The sequence below is a fragment of the Lipotes vexillifer genome, unplaced genomic scaffold (assembly GCF_000442215.2).
Source record: "Lipotes vexillifer unplaced genomic scaffold, Lipotes_vexillifer_v1.1 scaffold666, whole genome shotgun sequence".
Classification (NCBI taxonomy): domain Eukaryota; kingdom Metazoa; phylum Chordata; class Mammalia; order Artiodactyla; family Lipotidae; genus Lipotes; species Lipotes vexillifer.
This window is the reverse complement of record NW_006787408.1, coordinates 2346402-2362626: the sequence shown is the minus strand read 5'-3', so window position 1 is coordinate 2362626 and position 16225 is coordinate 2346402. Positions and strand designations below refer to the sequence as shown.

Genomic DNA, 16225 nt, shown 5'->3' with positions numbered 1-16225 from the left:
AAAAAAAAAAAAAAAAAAAAAAAAAAAAAAAAAAAAAAAAAATACACTGGTGCTCTTTGAGGTGTAAAATGAACGTTATAAATGGGTGTAATTAGAAAGTACTTCTCATTTGACAGCTACAAATAACTAAATTTAGAGGTTCTTTATTCCATATGAATAAATATTTTTCCATAAAATAGTTGTGATTACTGTATATTTTTACTTTTTGTAGGTACCAAATTATAATTGTCATTCCGAGGAATCTGGTTTGAAATTTATCAAATACAAATTGTCACTGCATTATTTCTACTTTTAGTGAGACATAGTTTTAGGTGTAAATTCATCTGCTTTAACATTGTTTCTCGTCTTGAAATTAACCAATCTCTTTTTAAAAATCTCATGCTAGAGCACAGATCTACTTAGGTTGAAGATTTGGAAGAAATAATGTATGAGAATGGTTAGGAGAGACCAGTTAAGTTTGACTAGACTTCATATTCGTGGAAGTATTTTCTATTTCAGTGTGAAACTATCTTGACTTTACAAATATAGTGTTATATTTTATAAAGTTTTGTAAAGTCCCAAACAATATTTCTATTTTTGTAAAACAATTGTATGTTTAATCTGTTTCTGGAGTCATTTTGCAATCTATGGAAATAGAGTAGCAATTGATCTTTCTAAATTGTGAACTTTATTGAGTCAGTCTAGATTGCTTTTAAGAAGAGGTAATTTTTCACTCTTTGCTTTTGAAGCAGCCATTAGGTTGAAAGTATATTTATCATATAAAACTTGATGCATTTTGCGCTACCCTCTCCATTTGTATGCTGCAAATAACTGTAGTCTTTCAAATATGAAAAATCAGTCTGAAGTTTGTTTTAAATTCTAAATTCTTTTGTTTTAAAATCTTTAAATCTGGATATATTGCAAATGTCATGAGAGGTTTGATTTAATAACTTGTGATGGAGGATTCTTTGGTTTGGTTAAGGCACTAACTTTACTTTTAAATTGTGAAAGCACCTGAGATATACAGATCTCCCTGTAGGAAATGTGAAAGAAAGGCACAACGGGTTTTTTTGTTTGTTTTAATATCATATGGACTTCTGTTTCTAAGCAATACTTACATATAATCAATAAACATATCCAAAAAGGACCATGAAATCTGAGAAGGGCTAATGGAGACTTGCTGGTACACAGGAACCTGGCACATTCAGGAACCAAGGGGAAATGTTCTGAGACAACATTTATGTTGTCAACCTCTATTGACTCTGTTTTTACAATAAAAAATATTTTATAACTTAAAAAAAAAAAAGTTCTTCAGAAAGAAGGAAAATGATATCCGTCAAAAACTCAGATCTACATAAAGAAAGGAAGAGCATCAGAGAAGGAATAAGTGATGCTAAAATAAAAACTTTTACTTTTTAAATTCTTACTTGATCTAACAGATAACAATTTTTCAAAATAATAATAGCAACAATGTTTTCAATTATTATGCTTGTATATATGTCTAGAAAATATATGCTTATGTATAAGTGAAATGAATGACTACAACAATATAAGGAGTGGGACAGAGGAACTAGGAGTATTTTGTTATTATAAGGTACTTGCACTACCCATGAAGTATTAGAGTGTTATTTGAAAGTGGACTTGGATTAGTTGTAAATGTATATTGCAAACTCTAGGGCAACCACTAAAATAAGAAAAAAGGAGGAGGAGGAGGAGGAGAAGGAGGAGGAGGAGGAGGAGGGGGTGAGGAGGGGGACGAGGGGGAAGAACTGATATGCTAAGAGAGAAAATGGAATCATATAAAATGTTCAATTAAAACCACAAAAGGTGGAAAGAATGTGGAAGACAAAAATAGGAACAGAGAACAAGGGCATCATATGGAAAACAATAGCAAAAAAGGTACTCATTAATCCAACTATGCTGATAATCAATTTAAATGTCAATGGTCTAAACACACCAATTAGAAGACAGGGATTGTCAGGATGGATCACAAAACAAGACCCAGTACATATCATCTACAAGAAACACACTTTAAATATAAGACCCATATAGATTAAAATTAAAGTTAGGGAGAAAGATATGCCATGTTAACACTAATCAAAAGAAAGCAGGAGTAGCTATATTAATTTCTGACAGGGCAGACTTCAGAGCAAGGAAAGTTATCAGAGACATCAAAGGGCACAATGATAAAGGGGTCAATTCTCCAAGAAGACATTAAAATCCTTAACGTGTATGCACCTAACAACAGAGCACCAAAATACGTAAGGCAAAAACAGCAAACTGCAAGGAGAAACAGATGAACCAACTATTACGGCCGAAGACTTTAACACCCCTCTATCAGAAATAGACAGATACAGAAGGCAGGAAATCAGTAAGGACACAGTTGAAGTCAACGGTCACATTAATCAACTAGATATTTATTGACTGCCTCATCCAACAACAGCAGAACACACATTCTTCTCAAGCTCACATGGAACATTTACCAAGACAGAGCACAATCTGAGCCATAAAACACATCTTAACAATTTTAAAATAATAGAAATCATACAATGTCTGTTCTCAGACCACAGTGGAATTAAATCAGAAATCAATAACAGAAACATATTTGGAAAAATCCCCAAATACTTGGAAATTAAATAACATACTGCTAAGTAACACATGGGTCAAAGACGAAATCTCATGAGAAATATCAAAATACTGTGAACTGATTGAAAATGAAAATACAACTTTTCATAATTAGTAGGATGCAGCAAAACCATCCTTGAAAGATACAATCTGCCAAAACTCACACATGTAATACAGTGTAAAAGATCTATACCTATTAAAGAAAGAAAATCAGTAATTAATAGCCTTCCAAGACAGATAGTACCAGGCTCAGATAGGTTCACTAGTGAATCCCAGGACCACACACTTAAGGAAGAAATTATACCAATCCTCTACAATATCTTCTAGAAGATGGAAGCAAAGGAAACATTTCCTACCTTCTTTTATGAGACCAGCATTACCCTAACACCAAAACCAACAAAGCCATTACAAGAAAAGACAACTGCAGACCAATATCTCTCACAAATATAGATGTAGAAATCCTCAACAAAATACTACCAAATTGAATCCAACAATGTATAAAAAGAAATCTATATCATGACAAAGTATGATTTATCTCAGGTATGCAAGGCTGGTTCAATAATTGAAAATCAGTTAATGTAATCCATCACATCAACAGGCTAAAGAAGAAAAATCACAAAGCCTATCAATGGAAAAAAAAAAAGCATTTGACAAAATCCAACACCCATTCATAATAAAATCTCTCAGCAACAAAGAAATAGAGGGAAACTGCCTTAACTTGATAAAGAACATCTACAAAACCCTACAACTAACAACACGCTTAATGGTAAGAAACCAGAAGCTTTCTAGTTCCAAGAACAAGGCAAGGATGTCCCTTCTCACCACTCCTTTTCAATATTGCATTGGAAGTACTAGCTAATGCAATCAGACAAGAAAAGGAGGTGAAAGGTATAGTGCTTAGAAAGGAAGAAATAAAACTCTTTGGTTGCAGATGATACGATCATCTACGCAGAAAATCTGAAAGAACTGACCAAAAAACTGGAACTAATAAGTGATTATAGCAATGCTGTAGGATACAAGGCTAATATACAAAGCCAATCACTTTCCTATTTATCAATAATGATTAAGTGGAATTTAAAATTAAGAACATGATACCATTTGCATTATCACCTAAAAACTGAAACACTTAGGTATAAATCTAAGAAAATATGTACAAGACTGAGGAAAGCTACAAAGCGGATGAAAGAAACAAAAACAGAACTAAATACATGTAAAGATATTCCATGTTCATGGGTAGGAAGTCTCAATGTTGTAAGGAGGACAGTTCTTCGCAGCGTGATCTACAGATTCACTGAAATCTCAATCAAAATCCCAGGAAATTATTTTGTGGAGATTGACAAACTGATTCTAAAGTTCACATGGAGATGCAAAAGACCCAGAATAGCCAACACAATACTGAAGAAGTGTTGGACAACCAACACTACCTGACTTCAAGATTTACTGTAAAGCTATAGTAATCAAGGCAGTGTGTACTGGTGAAAGAACAGACAAACAGATCAATGGCACAGAACAGAGAACCCAGAAATAGACCTCCATAAACATACAACTGATTTTCGACAAAGGTGCAAAGGCAATACAAGGGAGCAAAGGTAGTCTTTTCAACAAATGGTGCTGGAACAACTGGATATCCAATGCAAAAAAAAGAAAAAAGAACCTAGACACAGATTTTACACCCTTCACAAAAATTAACTCTAAATGGGTCATAAACCTAAATATAAAACTCAAAACTATGAAACTCCTAGAAGATAACATAGGAGGAAATCTAGGTGCCCTTGGATATGGCGATGACTTTTTAAATATAACACAAAAGGCACGATTAATGAAAGAAATAACTGATAAGCTGGACTTCATTAAAATTAAAAATTTTTGCTCTGCAAAAGACACTGTCAAGAGAATGAGAAGATAAGCCACAGACTGGGAGAAAATATTTGCACAAGACATGTCTGATAAAAGCTTATCCAAAATATGCAAGAACACTTAAAACTCAACAATAAGAAAATGAACAACCCAATTAAAAAATAGGCAAAAGACTGGAGCGGAAACCTCACCAAAGAAGATATACAGATAGCATACAAGCATATGAGAAGATGCTCCACATCATATGTCATTAGGGAATTGCAAATTAAAACAAGATACCACTACACACGTTTTAGAATGGCCAAAATCTAAAACACTGACAACACCAAATGCTGGTGAGGATATGGAGCAACAGGAATTCTCGTTCATTCCTAGTGGAAATGAAAAACGTCTTCCACTTTGGAAGACAGACTGGTAGTTTCTTACAAAACTAAACATACTCTTAGCTTACAATCCAGCAATCACACTCCCGGTATTTACCCAAATTAGTTGAAAATGTATGTCTACACAAAAACCAGCACACAGATGTCTACAGCAGTTTTATTCATAATTATGAAAACCTGGAAACAACTAAGATGTCCTTTAGTAAGTGAACGGCTAAATAAACTGTGGTAAGTTCATACAGTGGAATATTATTCAACACTAGAAATACATTAGTTATTAACCCATGATAGACATGGAGGAAACTTATGAACACTACTAAGTGAAAGGCGGCAATCTGAAAAGACTATATATTATATGATTCCAACTATATGACTTTCTGGAAAAGCAGAACCACAGAGACAGTAAAAAGATCAGTGATTGCCAGGGGTTGGGGGGAGGCAAGGATGAATAGCCAAAGCACAGAGGATTTTTAGGGCAGTGAAACTATCCATATGATACAATAATGGTGGATACAACACACTGTACATTTGTCCAAACCCACAATATGTCCAACACCAAGAGGGAACCCTAATGTAAACTGAGGGATAACGATGTATCAATTTAAGTTCACTGATTGTAACAAATGTACCACTCTGGTGGGGACGTTGATAGTGAGGGAGGCTGTCCGTGGGTGGGGGTAGGAGGGTATATTGGAAATCTCCATACTTGCTCCTCAATTTTTCTGTGAACCTAAAACTGCTCTAAAAGTTAAAGTCTATTAAAACACACACACACACACACACACACACACACACACACACACACACACACACACACACACACACACAGTTTCTGGAGTGAAACCAGGCAGGATGGCCAGACCTCCTACTGGCCCTTCACGGCCTGGTCCCTGACCTAGAGGGAGGGACAGCGCAGACTCCACTCCCCTTCCTTTCCAACCCAGGCTTGAAGAGTTCAAGTGAATTATGGAGCTGAAGATGCCCACAGAACCAAAGGCAGGGGTGTGGGGATGGGGGAGCATATGCGCTGATGGGAGGGGAGCTTTCTCAGACAATATAAACAAACGAGAAAGCTCCACCACAGCCTGGCCATGGTGCCAAATCCTTTAACTGAGTTATTACTAACAATGCCTGAAAATCCTCAGAGCCTCCCAGACTGCAGGCAACAGCACTCAGCTCTGAATCCTCTGTCCCACTCCCCTTAGCAACAGCTACCCTTTGACACACAGCCCACCTCACCTGCACCTGCCCACCAACTTCATGCAAGTCGTCTTCTGTCTCTTCTTGAGGTGACAGAAAGGACAAGAATGAAGCAACCAAATGAAGAGAGAGAATTTCTTAGCCAGGGCAGCTTATCTAGGTGATTTAGTCACTGGCGCCCCCTGGTGTTGTAACGCCAGACCTGTCCATCCTAATGAAACAAATTAGTTCAGGTTGGCTGGTCAGCAAGATAGGATCGGTCTTCGGAGACTTTGTTTTTCATTTTTTAAATTCTGTTATTTCCCTAGGAGAACTGTGTAGTTGTCCCAGTAGGTTAAGTTAAAAAAAAATCCAATCACATGTCAGTTAAAATGGACCACATGAAAAAGCAACTTTGAAAATGCTTTGAAAAGTCTGGAAACAGAGGGCAAAGTTGGCTGAGGGAGAGGAACTTGACATAATTTAGGAGCCACAGTGAGGCTCCTGGAAGCTGTAAGGTGACACCCAGAGGCTGCAGATCAGTAAGAGAAAGTGGATGTGCCAGGTGGAATCAAAAGAAAGGGGAAGTCAGAAAGAGAAAAACAAATACCGTATGCTAACACATATATATGGACTCTAAGAAAAAAAAGGTTATGAAGAACCTACGGGTAAGACGGGAATAAAGACACAGACCTGCTAGAGAATGGACTTGAGGATATGGGGAGGGGGAAGGGTAGACTGTGACAAAGTGGGAGAGAGAGGCATGGACATAGATACACTACCAAGCGTAAAATAGATAGCTAGTGGGAAGCAGCCGCATGGCACAGGGAGATCAGCTCGGTGCTTTGTGACCACCTAGAGGGGTGGGATAGGGAGGGTGGGAGGGAGGGAGACGCAAGAGGGAAGAGATATGGGAACATATGTATATGTGTAACTGATTCACTTTGTTATAAAGCAGAAACTAACACACCATTGTAAAGCAATTATACTCCAATAAAGATGTTTCTAAAAAAAAAAAAAAGAAAGAAAGGGGAAACGTTTGGGGCAAACCAGCCAAATCACCCCTCTTCTGCACTCCTCTGCCCCATCCCGACTGGTGAGCACCCAGGCCCAGTGGCAAGGCTCCCAAACCCCTCATGGCTCTAGGCTGCCCCCAAGGCTTCCCTTTCCAGGCAGCTTCATAATCATTTTCAACTGTTCCACCTGGATGAACTGCACTGGGAAGAAACAGAGCTGCCTCGCTGGGGCTCTTCTAAAAGGAGGATCGTTATAGTACTACTACCTAGTTTTTCATCACACACTTGTTGAGCTCCTACTCCGTGCTGGGTGGTACTGCAGCAGCAGTGTCATCCTCAGGACAGATGGGGGCTCGAGCACCCTGACCTTCATTTTGGTTTCCATGTTTCCACCCTTTTCATAGCTGAGATTAAAGCGAGGGTTGCAACGGGGCAAGTCAGGCTGTTGGGATTTCTCCCAAAGCAAGCGGATGACACTGTCAGAACAATGACAGAGGGAGATGGGCAGGCCTATGTGCCCTGCAGAAATCTCTTTACATGAGGGTTATTTGGCCCTAGAGGGTAAGCCAGGGCAGTGGTTTGATTTCGTAACAGATTAGTCAGCCACGCCACACTCAGAGGCGGAACACACACAATTTTGAACAGGAAATCGTGTGCCTGTGCCATGGAGGTTGGCAGGGGTGGGAGAGTGACTGACGCAGAGTCCTGGGCAGAAGATGAGAACAGGAGGTTAGAGGGGAGCTCCTTGGGGGTTAAACTGGGCACCAACTGTCGCCAGATAGAGACCGGGCACTGGAACCACCATTCAAAGCTTTCCAGAAGCAATGACTGGCCAACTGTCTACTACCTGGCATTCCTCAGACGAAAACTCTGACTGAGTCTCCCACTGACCTTCCACTTATGATGCGGGGCATGTGTCACGATCCCCAGGCATTGCCAGCTGCTACTGCAAGGATCCAGAATCAACCCAGGAGACCCCTGTGGCGTTGCAGCGCTGAGCAGGTAACTGCTTCCTCCTCCCCTGCTCTCTAGGTATAACTCGTTACCTACCTAGAACACCTTCCCTTGCCCTCCTTTCCAGGTCCTCCTCCTCCCTCAAGGTGTAGCTCAAGCCCCATTCCCCCCAGAAAGCCTGTCCCGACCAAGTTCCTGTTGGCCTCTCTTGCCCTTGAACTGCTCACACGTATTTCTGATTCAGTACTTGAATTGTTGTCTATATTTAACTTATGTTTTAATGCCCAAGTAGAGGGCAAGTTTCTAGAAAACTAAAGTAATGTTTTATCTCCAAGTTCTCCCTGATGCCTTGCACAAACCACGATGCCATGCTTCTCAGTGTATTCTAACTCTGTGGAAATTAGTTTACACGTAGGCAGCAAAAGTGACCAGACCCCAGCAGATAATAGGTAACTGAAATCCTAAAGTCACTACATAGGCAGTTTCTGATCGTGCAAAATTAAATGTCAAGGCACAAGAAGGTGAAGCAGTCAGTGAACGTGACTTATGTAAAAACAAACAAGCAACAAACAGACGAAGTGTCCTTCTGTAATTCCCTCCTTATGTGGTTCAACCACAAAAGATAGGGCTTGAAGTTACTACAGGACTTCTACGAGCATTTCTTCATAATTATTCATACAAATGCATGAAGATGCATATATGAGGATGTCCGCAGCAGCATTAAATGGTGAGGACACAGAAACAAGTAAATGTCCATCAAGAAGGTAAGCTTTAAATAATATATTGAACGTCCCATGGTGTGGAATATTAAACAGCCAGTAGAAAGAATGATGTAACCTTATATACACTGACTTGTAGGAAAAGCAAATTATAGAACAATGCATATAGCATTTAATTAACAAACATTTGTTGAATGCTAATGTGCCCGGCACTGTTCTAGATGCTGGGGAAACAGCAGAGAACAAAATAGACCAAAAACGCTTCTGCCCTCATGGACCTTATATTCTGATTAGGAGAGAAAGAAATAAACATAAGATATAGGTAATTTAAGTTATTAGAAGGTGACAATTGTTGTAAAGAGGAAAAGAAAGCAGAGGAAGGTGAAGGAAGTTAAGAGATGTGAGCTTCAGTTTTTAAAAGGGTAGACCTCCCAGAGAAGGTGATATTTCTCTCTCTCTGTGTGTGTGTGTGTGTGTGTGTGTGTGTGTGTGTGTGTGTGTGTGTGTGTGTGTGTGTGTGTGTATGGTGGGAAGGGTGGTGGGCAGCCTCTGAGTTGGCTTATAATAATCTCCACCTTCTGGTATCTGACCCTTCACACCATTCCCTCCCATTAAATGGGGGGCTGGACGTAGTGATTCTCTTTTAACGAACAGAAAATGTCCAAAGTGATGGGATGTTATTTTTGAGATTGGGTTACAAAACAGCACGGCTTCTGTTCTGGGCATCCCCTCTTGCTTTCTTGTTTGCTTGCTCTGAAGGAGACCAGCTTCCATGCTGTAAGTTGCCCTATGGAGAGGCCCATGTGGCAAAGAACTGATGTCTCTAGCCAACAGCAACATGAGTGAGCTTGGAAGGGATTCTCTTCCAGTTGAACCTTCAGATGAGACCAAAGCTCCACCTGTCAGCTTGATGCAAACTCATGAGAAAACCTAAGTCAGAAGCACTCAACTAAGCTGCATTCAGATTTTTAACCCAGAGAAACTCTGAGGTAATAAATATTGGTTGTTTTAAGCCACTAGGTTTTGGGATAATGTGTTATGCACCAACAGATGCCTATTAACAGCGTATATGTGTGTATATAAGTATTCATTCAACAAATGCACACAGAAAGGCTTGAAAGGATCCATAGCAAATTGTTAGTAGCAGTTAAGGCTGGGGATGGATGTGGAAAAAGAACACGAAGGATTTTAATATTTTTTATACATACGCTTAAGACTTAAGTCTTGCTTGAATCTTTCCTAGTGAGAATTATTTATGTATTATTTGTGGCTTTGTTTGTTTGTCTTTTGGCCATGCTGCGCGGCATGAGGGATCTTAGTTCCCCGAGCAGGGATTGAACCCATGCCCCCTGCCATGGAAGTGCGGAGTCTTAACCACCGGACCGCCAGTGAAGTCCCTTGTGTTTTTTTTTAATTCTAAAAATATGAAAAAAAGTTGAAGATATGACAAGGAACCTAGCTGTCAAAAAATAATAGTGAAGGGCTGATATTTTCAAAAATATCGATGAGAATAAAAATCCTTTTTCATGTCTCTAATGATTTTTAAACATCCAAAAAGGAAGGGAGGGAGGGAGGGAGGGAGGGAGAAGACCGTTCCTTGCTCCTGTCTTTATGGCTCTTGCAGCCACTCCACGAGGTATATGCAGCTAAAATTACTCTGTTTTCATTACTTTCATTATAATTCTCAGAAGGCAGGTCGGCAGCTGGGGTCACCTGGCCAGTGGGCCCTGCCTGCAATTGCCCAGCCAGGAAGTGACAGAACCAGGACAGACCAGTTCCCTAATCTGGGGTCTTCACTGGCCGCAGCTCTCTGCCTGAGGGGTTTCCCCCAAACAAGATGGCCTGTTCTTCATTACCCGCGGGACAGTGACACTCTGCCCCTTAGCCCACAAAAGCAGGCTCGGATCACAGCTGTTACTAGGATAGGATCTGTGAGAGAGTCAGGAAGCCAGGAAGGAGATTCTTCAGGAATTTCCAGGCCAGAACTTTCCCAACTGTACCTATCCTCCACCTCGGTACAGAGCTGCAGTCAGAGGGGACAGGCAGGAGTAGGGAGCCCACCGCAGATGGGGACGGGCAAACCAGGACTGCTGCAGGGCCCTGCAGGGCACTGTGGATTGTGTAAAGAGGTCTGGCTTTCTGTTAAATTGCCGCTCGGTGCCTGATGACTTCAGGGCGACTGTGCTGGGGACATGAGTGTGAGCTCATGGGCAGAAGAGAAGTGGGCGGTGACCCACAGGACACGTGAGAACCCCACATCTTCTTTAGAGAAGGAAACACAAATCCTAAGGTATTGGGAGTCTGTACCTCCACAGGGAAATAACTCCATGAGTCAATGGAAAAACAAAACACAGGTGCAAAAGGACCCTAGGGGGTTCACCGTGCAGGTGGTCAGGTTGGGGAAGCCGCACAGTTCAAATAAAGGGAAGAACAAAAAGGGTTCAAATGCCTCACTGATGCTAATATTTGAATGTCTGAAGCTAATTTCTGGACTAATAGTGGCTGAGGGCTCAGACAGACCCTCAACGAGCCTGGAGAGAGACACAGCAACTGTGCCAGCACTCAAATCGTAAGACAAAAGACAGGAGGGAATTCCCTGGCACTCCAGTAGTTAGGACTCCGTGCTTTCACTGCCGAGGGCGCAGGTTCAATCCCTGGTCGGGGAACTAAGATCCCGCAAGCCACGTGGCATAGCTAAAAACAAAAACAAAACAACAAAACAAAACAAAACAAAACAAGGACAGGAATGAAATATTTTGCCTTATCACTTAGTGCTGGTGTTTCATGGACTGATTAAGGACTCAGTTACCAAAAACAGCCCGTGAGCATCCTCCAAGCATCTGTCCCCTCGGGGCTGTGGGAGGGAGGTGGCAGCCCAGAGGACAGAGGTGCGTCCCACAGGCCCCTTGTTGTACCCCCTTGTGCACATTGTTCTCCATTCTCCACCAGTAAAAAGGGGGTAATTATGTTCCCTCTCCCTGGCTGACAGAGGGACGAGCCCTGAAAGAGTATATGCACCACACTTGAACCCATGTGGCTCAGGCAATTTTAGGCTGAAGGGAGAGTGACCAGGACAGTCTCATGGATCCTTCCCTATAGACCCAGGCTCGAGAGAAATTGGTTTCACTAAAAATACCTAAACCAATTATCGCCAGGAGCGGGACGGGCAACAAAGCTGAAGCCAAAGACCAGCAGGCCAAGTGGCTGGGGTCCCACCACGACCAGGGGATAGGGGCTCCAATCCAGGAGGCCAAGCCAGCCTGATCCAGCAGTGGTGAGGATCTGACGGAGTCGCCCAGAGCAGGAGAGGGCATGGAGCACGGGTCAGGGCCAGGGCAGGAGCCCGCTGCCTGGGTTTAACTCCAGCTCCACGGGGACTTGCTCTGGGACCCCGGGCAGGTAACTAAGTCTTGATTTCCTTTTCTTAGCAATCATAGGAGCGGAACCAGGCTTAGACCCAGACACGAGGGGCCCCCGCCTGGCCTCTTCTGGTCATCAACCTCTCCACAGGGTACGGGGCCTGCAGGGGCAGAAAGACTTGAGGTTGAAAAAGGATCAAAAGTGAGAAGCAAACACAGGGGATTGGGGGGGGTCAGTGAAACCACTCTGTATGATACGTGTCATCATACATTTGTCAAAACCATAGAGTATCCGACACCAAGAGTGAAATTAATGTAAATTATGGACATTGGGTGATTATGATGTGTCAATGTAAGTTCAGCAAGTGTAAGAAATGTATCACTCTGGTGATGTTGATGGTGGCGGAGGCTCAGTGTATGTGGGGTCGGCGGGTATATGGGAAATCTCTGTACCTTCAGTTCAGTTCTGCTGTGAATCCAAAACTACTCTAAAAAAATAAAGTCTATTAATTGAGAGAGAGAGGAACAGCAACAGTAGGAAAGGAGCAAGGAGGAAATGGCCAAGTCATGGTAGCAGAGGAAAAGGACAGGGAAGATCTGTGAACTTTTGCTGGGGCCCCTAAATTCTGAACAACCTTTACCTTCTTGTCTCTGTGTGGCCTGACCCCCTCACGTTCCCCAGGGCTCCAGTGAACAGGAATCCTTGCTCTAGGCAGCCTCGTTCATCCCATCCTTTACTTGAGCAGGCTGGAGAGTGTTTCCTGCCAAAACAGAGCTGAATACACTGTCCCTGGGCCCTGCCTTCTCCCGGGGTCATCCAGGGACCCACAGCCCTAGTTGCTGCGTCTGGGCTGCTTTCTAAAGATATCAATATTTATGATATGACGAATCTTCATTTAGATTCCCTAGATAGACCAATAATTAATAGATTTACTAAAAACCAGACATGGCTTCATCAGAGTCGCATCCAAAGCAGGCACTCTGCTCCCCAGCAACCCCACTCAACTTTCCAAAAAATGCATCACTCCTCTGAAAACATCTGAGATCCCTGCTGCATTTTTTTCTTTCTCTTCCTTTGTTTTAATGTCACGTAATGGCAAAAAGGATTTCGGGTAGGCCCTGTTTCTTTTAGGTCACGTGCTAGAATTCTAGAAAGGGAAATGTGAATGTCTGGGAAGCTCACACAGGACACGAGATGTGTCAGCAGCCAGCACTTCCTCCTGTCCTGGGGCAGGTCGTCCTCATTTCCCGCGACAGCTGTTTCTAACCCTGCTCACGCCTTCCACACCACCCCCACTTCTCACCTCAACTTTGAACAGGATCTCCTGTTTCAAAAATCCTTATTTTTATTTGCAATGCCCTCAAAAAGATTCAGAACTTAAATGATCACTCTGCCTGATCACCTCCTCCTGGACTCCCTTCCCCAACATAGGACACATACCTGTACCCTGGCCTGGCCTTGAGGCTTTCCTTCCACTGGGAGAAGGGGTATCCATCTCTCTGTCCCTGTTCTGTCAATGGTCCCCTGTGTCTCCTGGCTCACCATTTCCACTGTCTTTTTCTTGATTAGATAAAATAACCTGAAAATACTGCACCCTCCATTCTCACTTCAGCCTCTGCACTTGGGCATCCATCCCCACTGCCCCACCGAGACAGCTCCTGCTGAGGGCACTAGTGACCTCCCTGTTGTTAAATCCAACCCCATGTTCGACTTTTTTTTTTTTTAATTTTTATTGAAGCATAATTGACCTACAACACTATGTTAGTTCCAGGTGCACAACACAGTGATTCAATATTTCTATACATTACAAAATGAGCACAATGTCTAGTTACCATCTGTCACCATACAAGTATACTACAGTATTATTGAGTCTATGCCCCACGCTGTACATTTCATCCTTGTGACTGACTCACTTATTTTGTAACTGGAAGTTTTCACCTCAGTCTCCCTTACCTATTTCACTCCCCCTCCCCCACCATCAACCACCTGTTTGTTCTCTGTATCTATGTCTGCTTCTGTTCTGTGTTTGTTCGTTTCATGTTTTATAGATTCCACATATAAGTGAAATCATACAGCATTTGTTTTTCTCTGTCTGACTTATTTAACTTAGCATAATACCCTCTAGGTCTATCCATGTTGTCACAAATGGCAAGGTTTAATTAATTTTTATGGCTGAGTACTATTCCAGTGTGTGTGTGTGTGTGTGTGTGTGTATGTGTGTGTATGTGTGTGTGTGTGTATGTGCGTGTGTGTATCTCTATACACACCACCTCTTCTTTATCCATTCATCTATCAATGGACACTTAGGTTGCTTCCATAGCTTGGCTATTGTAGATAACGCTGCAATGAACACAGGGGTACATGTATCTTTTCAAATTAGTGTTTCTATTTTCCTCAGGAAAATACCCAGAAGTGGAACTGCTGGAGCACATGGTAGTTCTATTTTCCCATGTTCTACTTCTTACTTTAAATAACTTCTTGGAACCATCTGGCACTATCCATCATTTCCTTCTTTAAATTAAAAAAAAAAATACTCTCTACTCCTTTGGCTTCCATGATGCCATTCCTTGCTACTTTTCCTCCTACCTCTGAGGTCTTTCCCTCCCAGGTCCTTTGCACGCTCATCCTAGGATGCTGGTAGCCCACCCCACCCCCCGGCTTCCCAAGTTGTTTTCTTCTTTCTTCACACTCAAGGTACTTATCCTGGGGATGACATCGACTTTATAGGTTTAACTACCACTTAGACATTGACAAATCCCAAACCTAAATGCTCAGCCTAGACTTCTCCTCGGTGTTTCGATGAGAACGTCCAACAGTCAGACAGCTCCCTGTAAACTTCCCACAGGCACCTCAAAGTTAACATGCCCCCAGCTCAACTCTACCATCACTGCCTCCAGCCCTGCCCTCCCTCATGTGTTCCCTGTCTCAGCGAGTAGTGTCGCCATCCTCCCAGTTGGATCTCGTCACTACAGCCAATAAATCACTCCTCGATACCTCTTAAGTTGGTTTCCTTCTTTATTCCCACTACAGCCAGTACCTTATTTCCAGTCCTCATAATTTCTCACTGGGATCCCTTCAATGACCAATTGGTTCACGGCTTCAGCTTTCCTTCTTATACTTTACCTCTTTCTCCAATTTTTCCACAATAGGTATTTACCAATAATACATTCACTAATAATGAAATACTGATTTTATAACATAAAATAATTTCATAAAATTTAAGGTTTTTCATTTTTAAATTTAAAATTTAAAATAATAAAACACTGTTTTTAAATAATGTCCATGAGACGTTCCTGCCCAATAGTTCATGGTTGTCCAACTCTGTGAGCAGGTTGGGACCAGCCTGTGAAACTGGACACTCTATCCAGGCCCCCAGGGTATGTCCCCACCTCCCCATATTACATGCCATTACCTGTGTCACTTAGCACACTCACTTGAGCAGAAATCAATTCACAGGCAGGACAGCAGGAAACAGAGGAGGAAACTCCAGACTCAGAAGTCAAGGTTCAAACCCTACTTCTGCTCACAAGCTACATGACGTGATCAAATTACTTAGTCTCTGAGCCCGTTTCCTCAAGGGGGCCATGGGCATAATATAACATCTATCACAGGCCTACAAAGGATCAATAAGATGTGATAGTGCTTTAGCAGGGTTCCTTCCAAGAGTAAGCTCTGAACCACAGATGGTGACAGAAAAATCTCTATGACTTATTTCAGGGCCTAACTCTGAAAACTTTTCTTCCCTTCTGCTCTAATGTATTTTTTCCTTAAATTTTTTCTGCACTTTCATAGACTCATCTTATCTCCCCAGCTTGTTCACTATCTTAAAAGACGGAGCCATGCCTTCCTTCTTCTGGTTCCCTCTACAGAGTCCCTTGAATGGCCTCTGCACAGAGACTGCTTAACAAATGCTCGGAGTAACTAATAAGGGTTTAGCGAGGGCTTGGGCTCAGTTCTCTGGCCAGGCCTGGAACGCACTCTCAAGGCTACGAAAAGATTCTTTAAGAGGAGGGACATCGGGGTGCAGGTGAGGGGGGAGGAGGCCAGAACCAGAGCCTTACCTTTGCACTGCAAACCCTGCCGCAAGAGGCCCCAGAGCAAGGAGCCGCAGTGGTCGCAGAAGGTGGGAACCTTGTAGTTGTGGATCCCGAAC

The 16225-nt window shown here is 42.2% G+C and overlaps 1 protein-coding gene across 1 annotated transcript in view; it reads right to left on the bottom strand.

The window, feature by feature from the left end:
- The window catches only part of PRKCE (protein kinase C epsilon), a gene marked incomplete at its 5' end in the record, with an annotated part of 189627 nt that extends 173403 nt beyond the window's left edge, over window positions 1-16224 (bottom strand). The window contains one exon of the mRNA XM_007459990.1: window positions 16134-16224. Within this exon, the coding sequence (XP_007460052.1) occupies window positions 16134-16224 (91 nt within the window). The remainder of the gene's footprint in view (window positions 1-16133) is intronic.
- Between the last annotated feature and the right edge of the window lies 1 nt (window position 16225).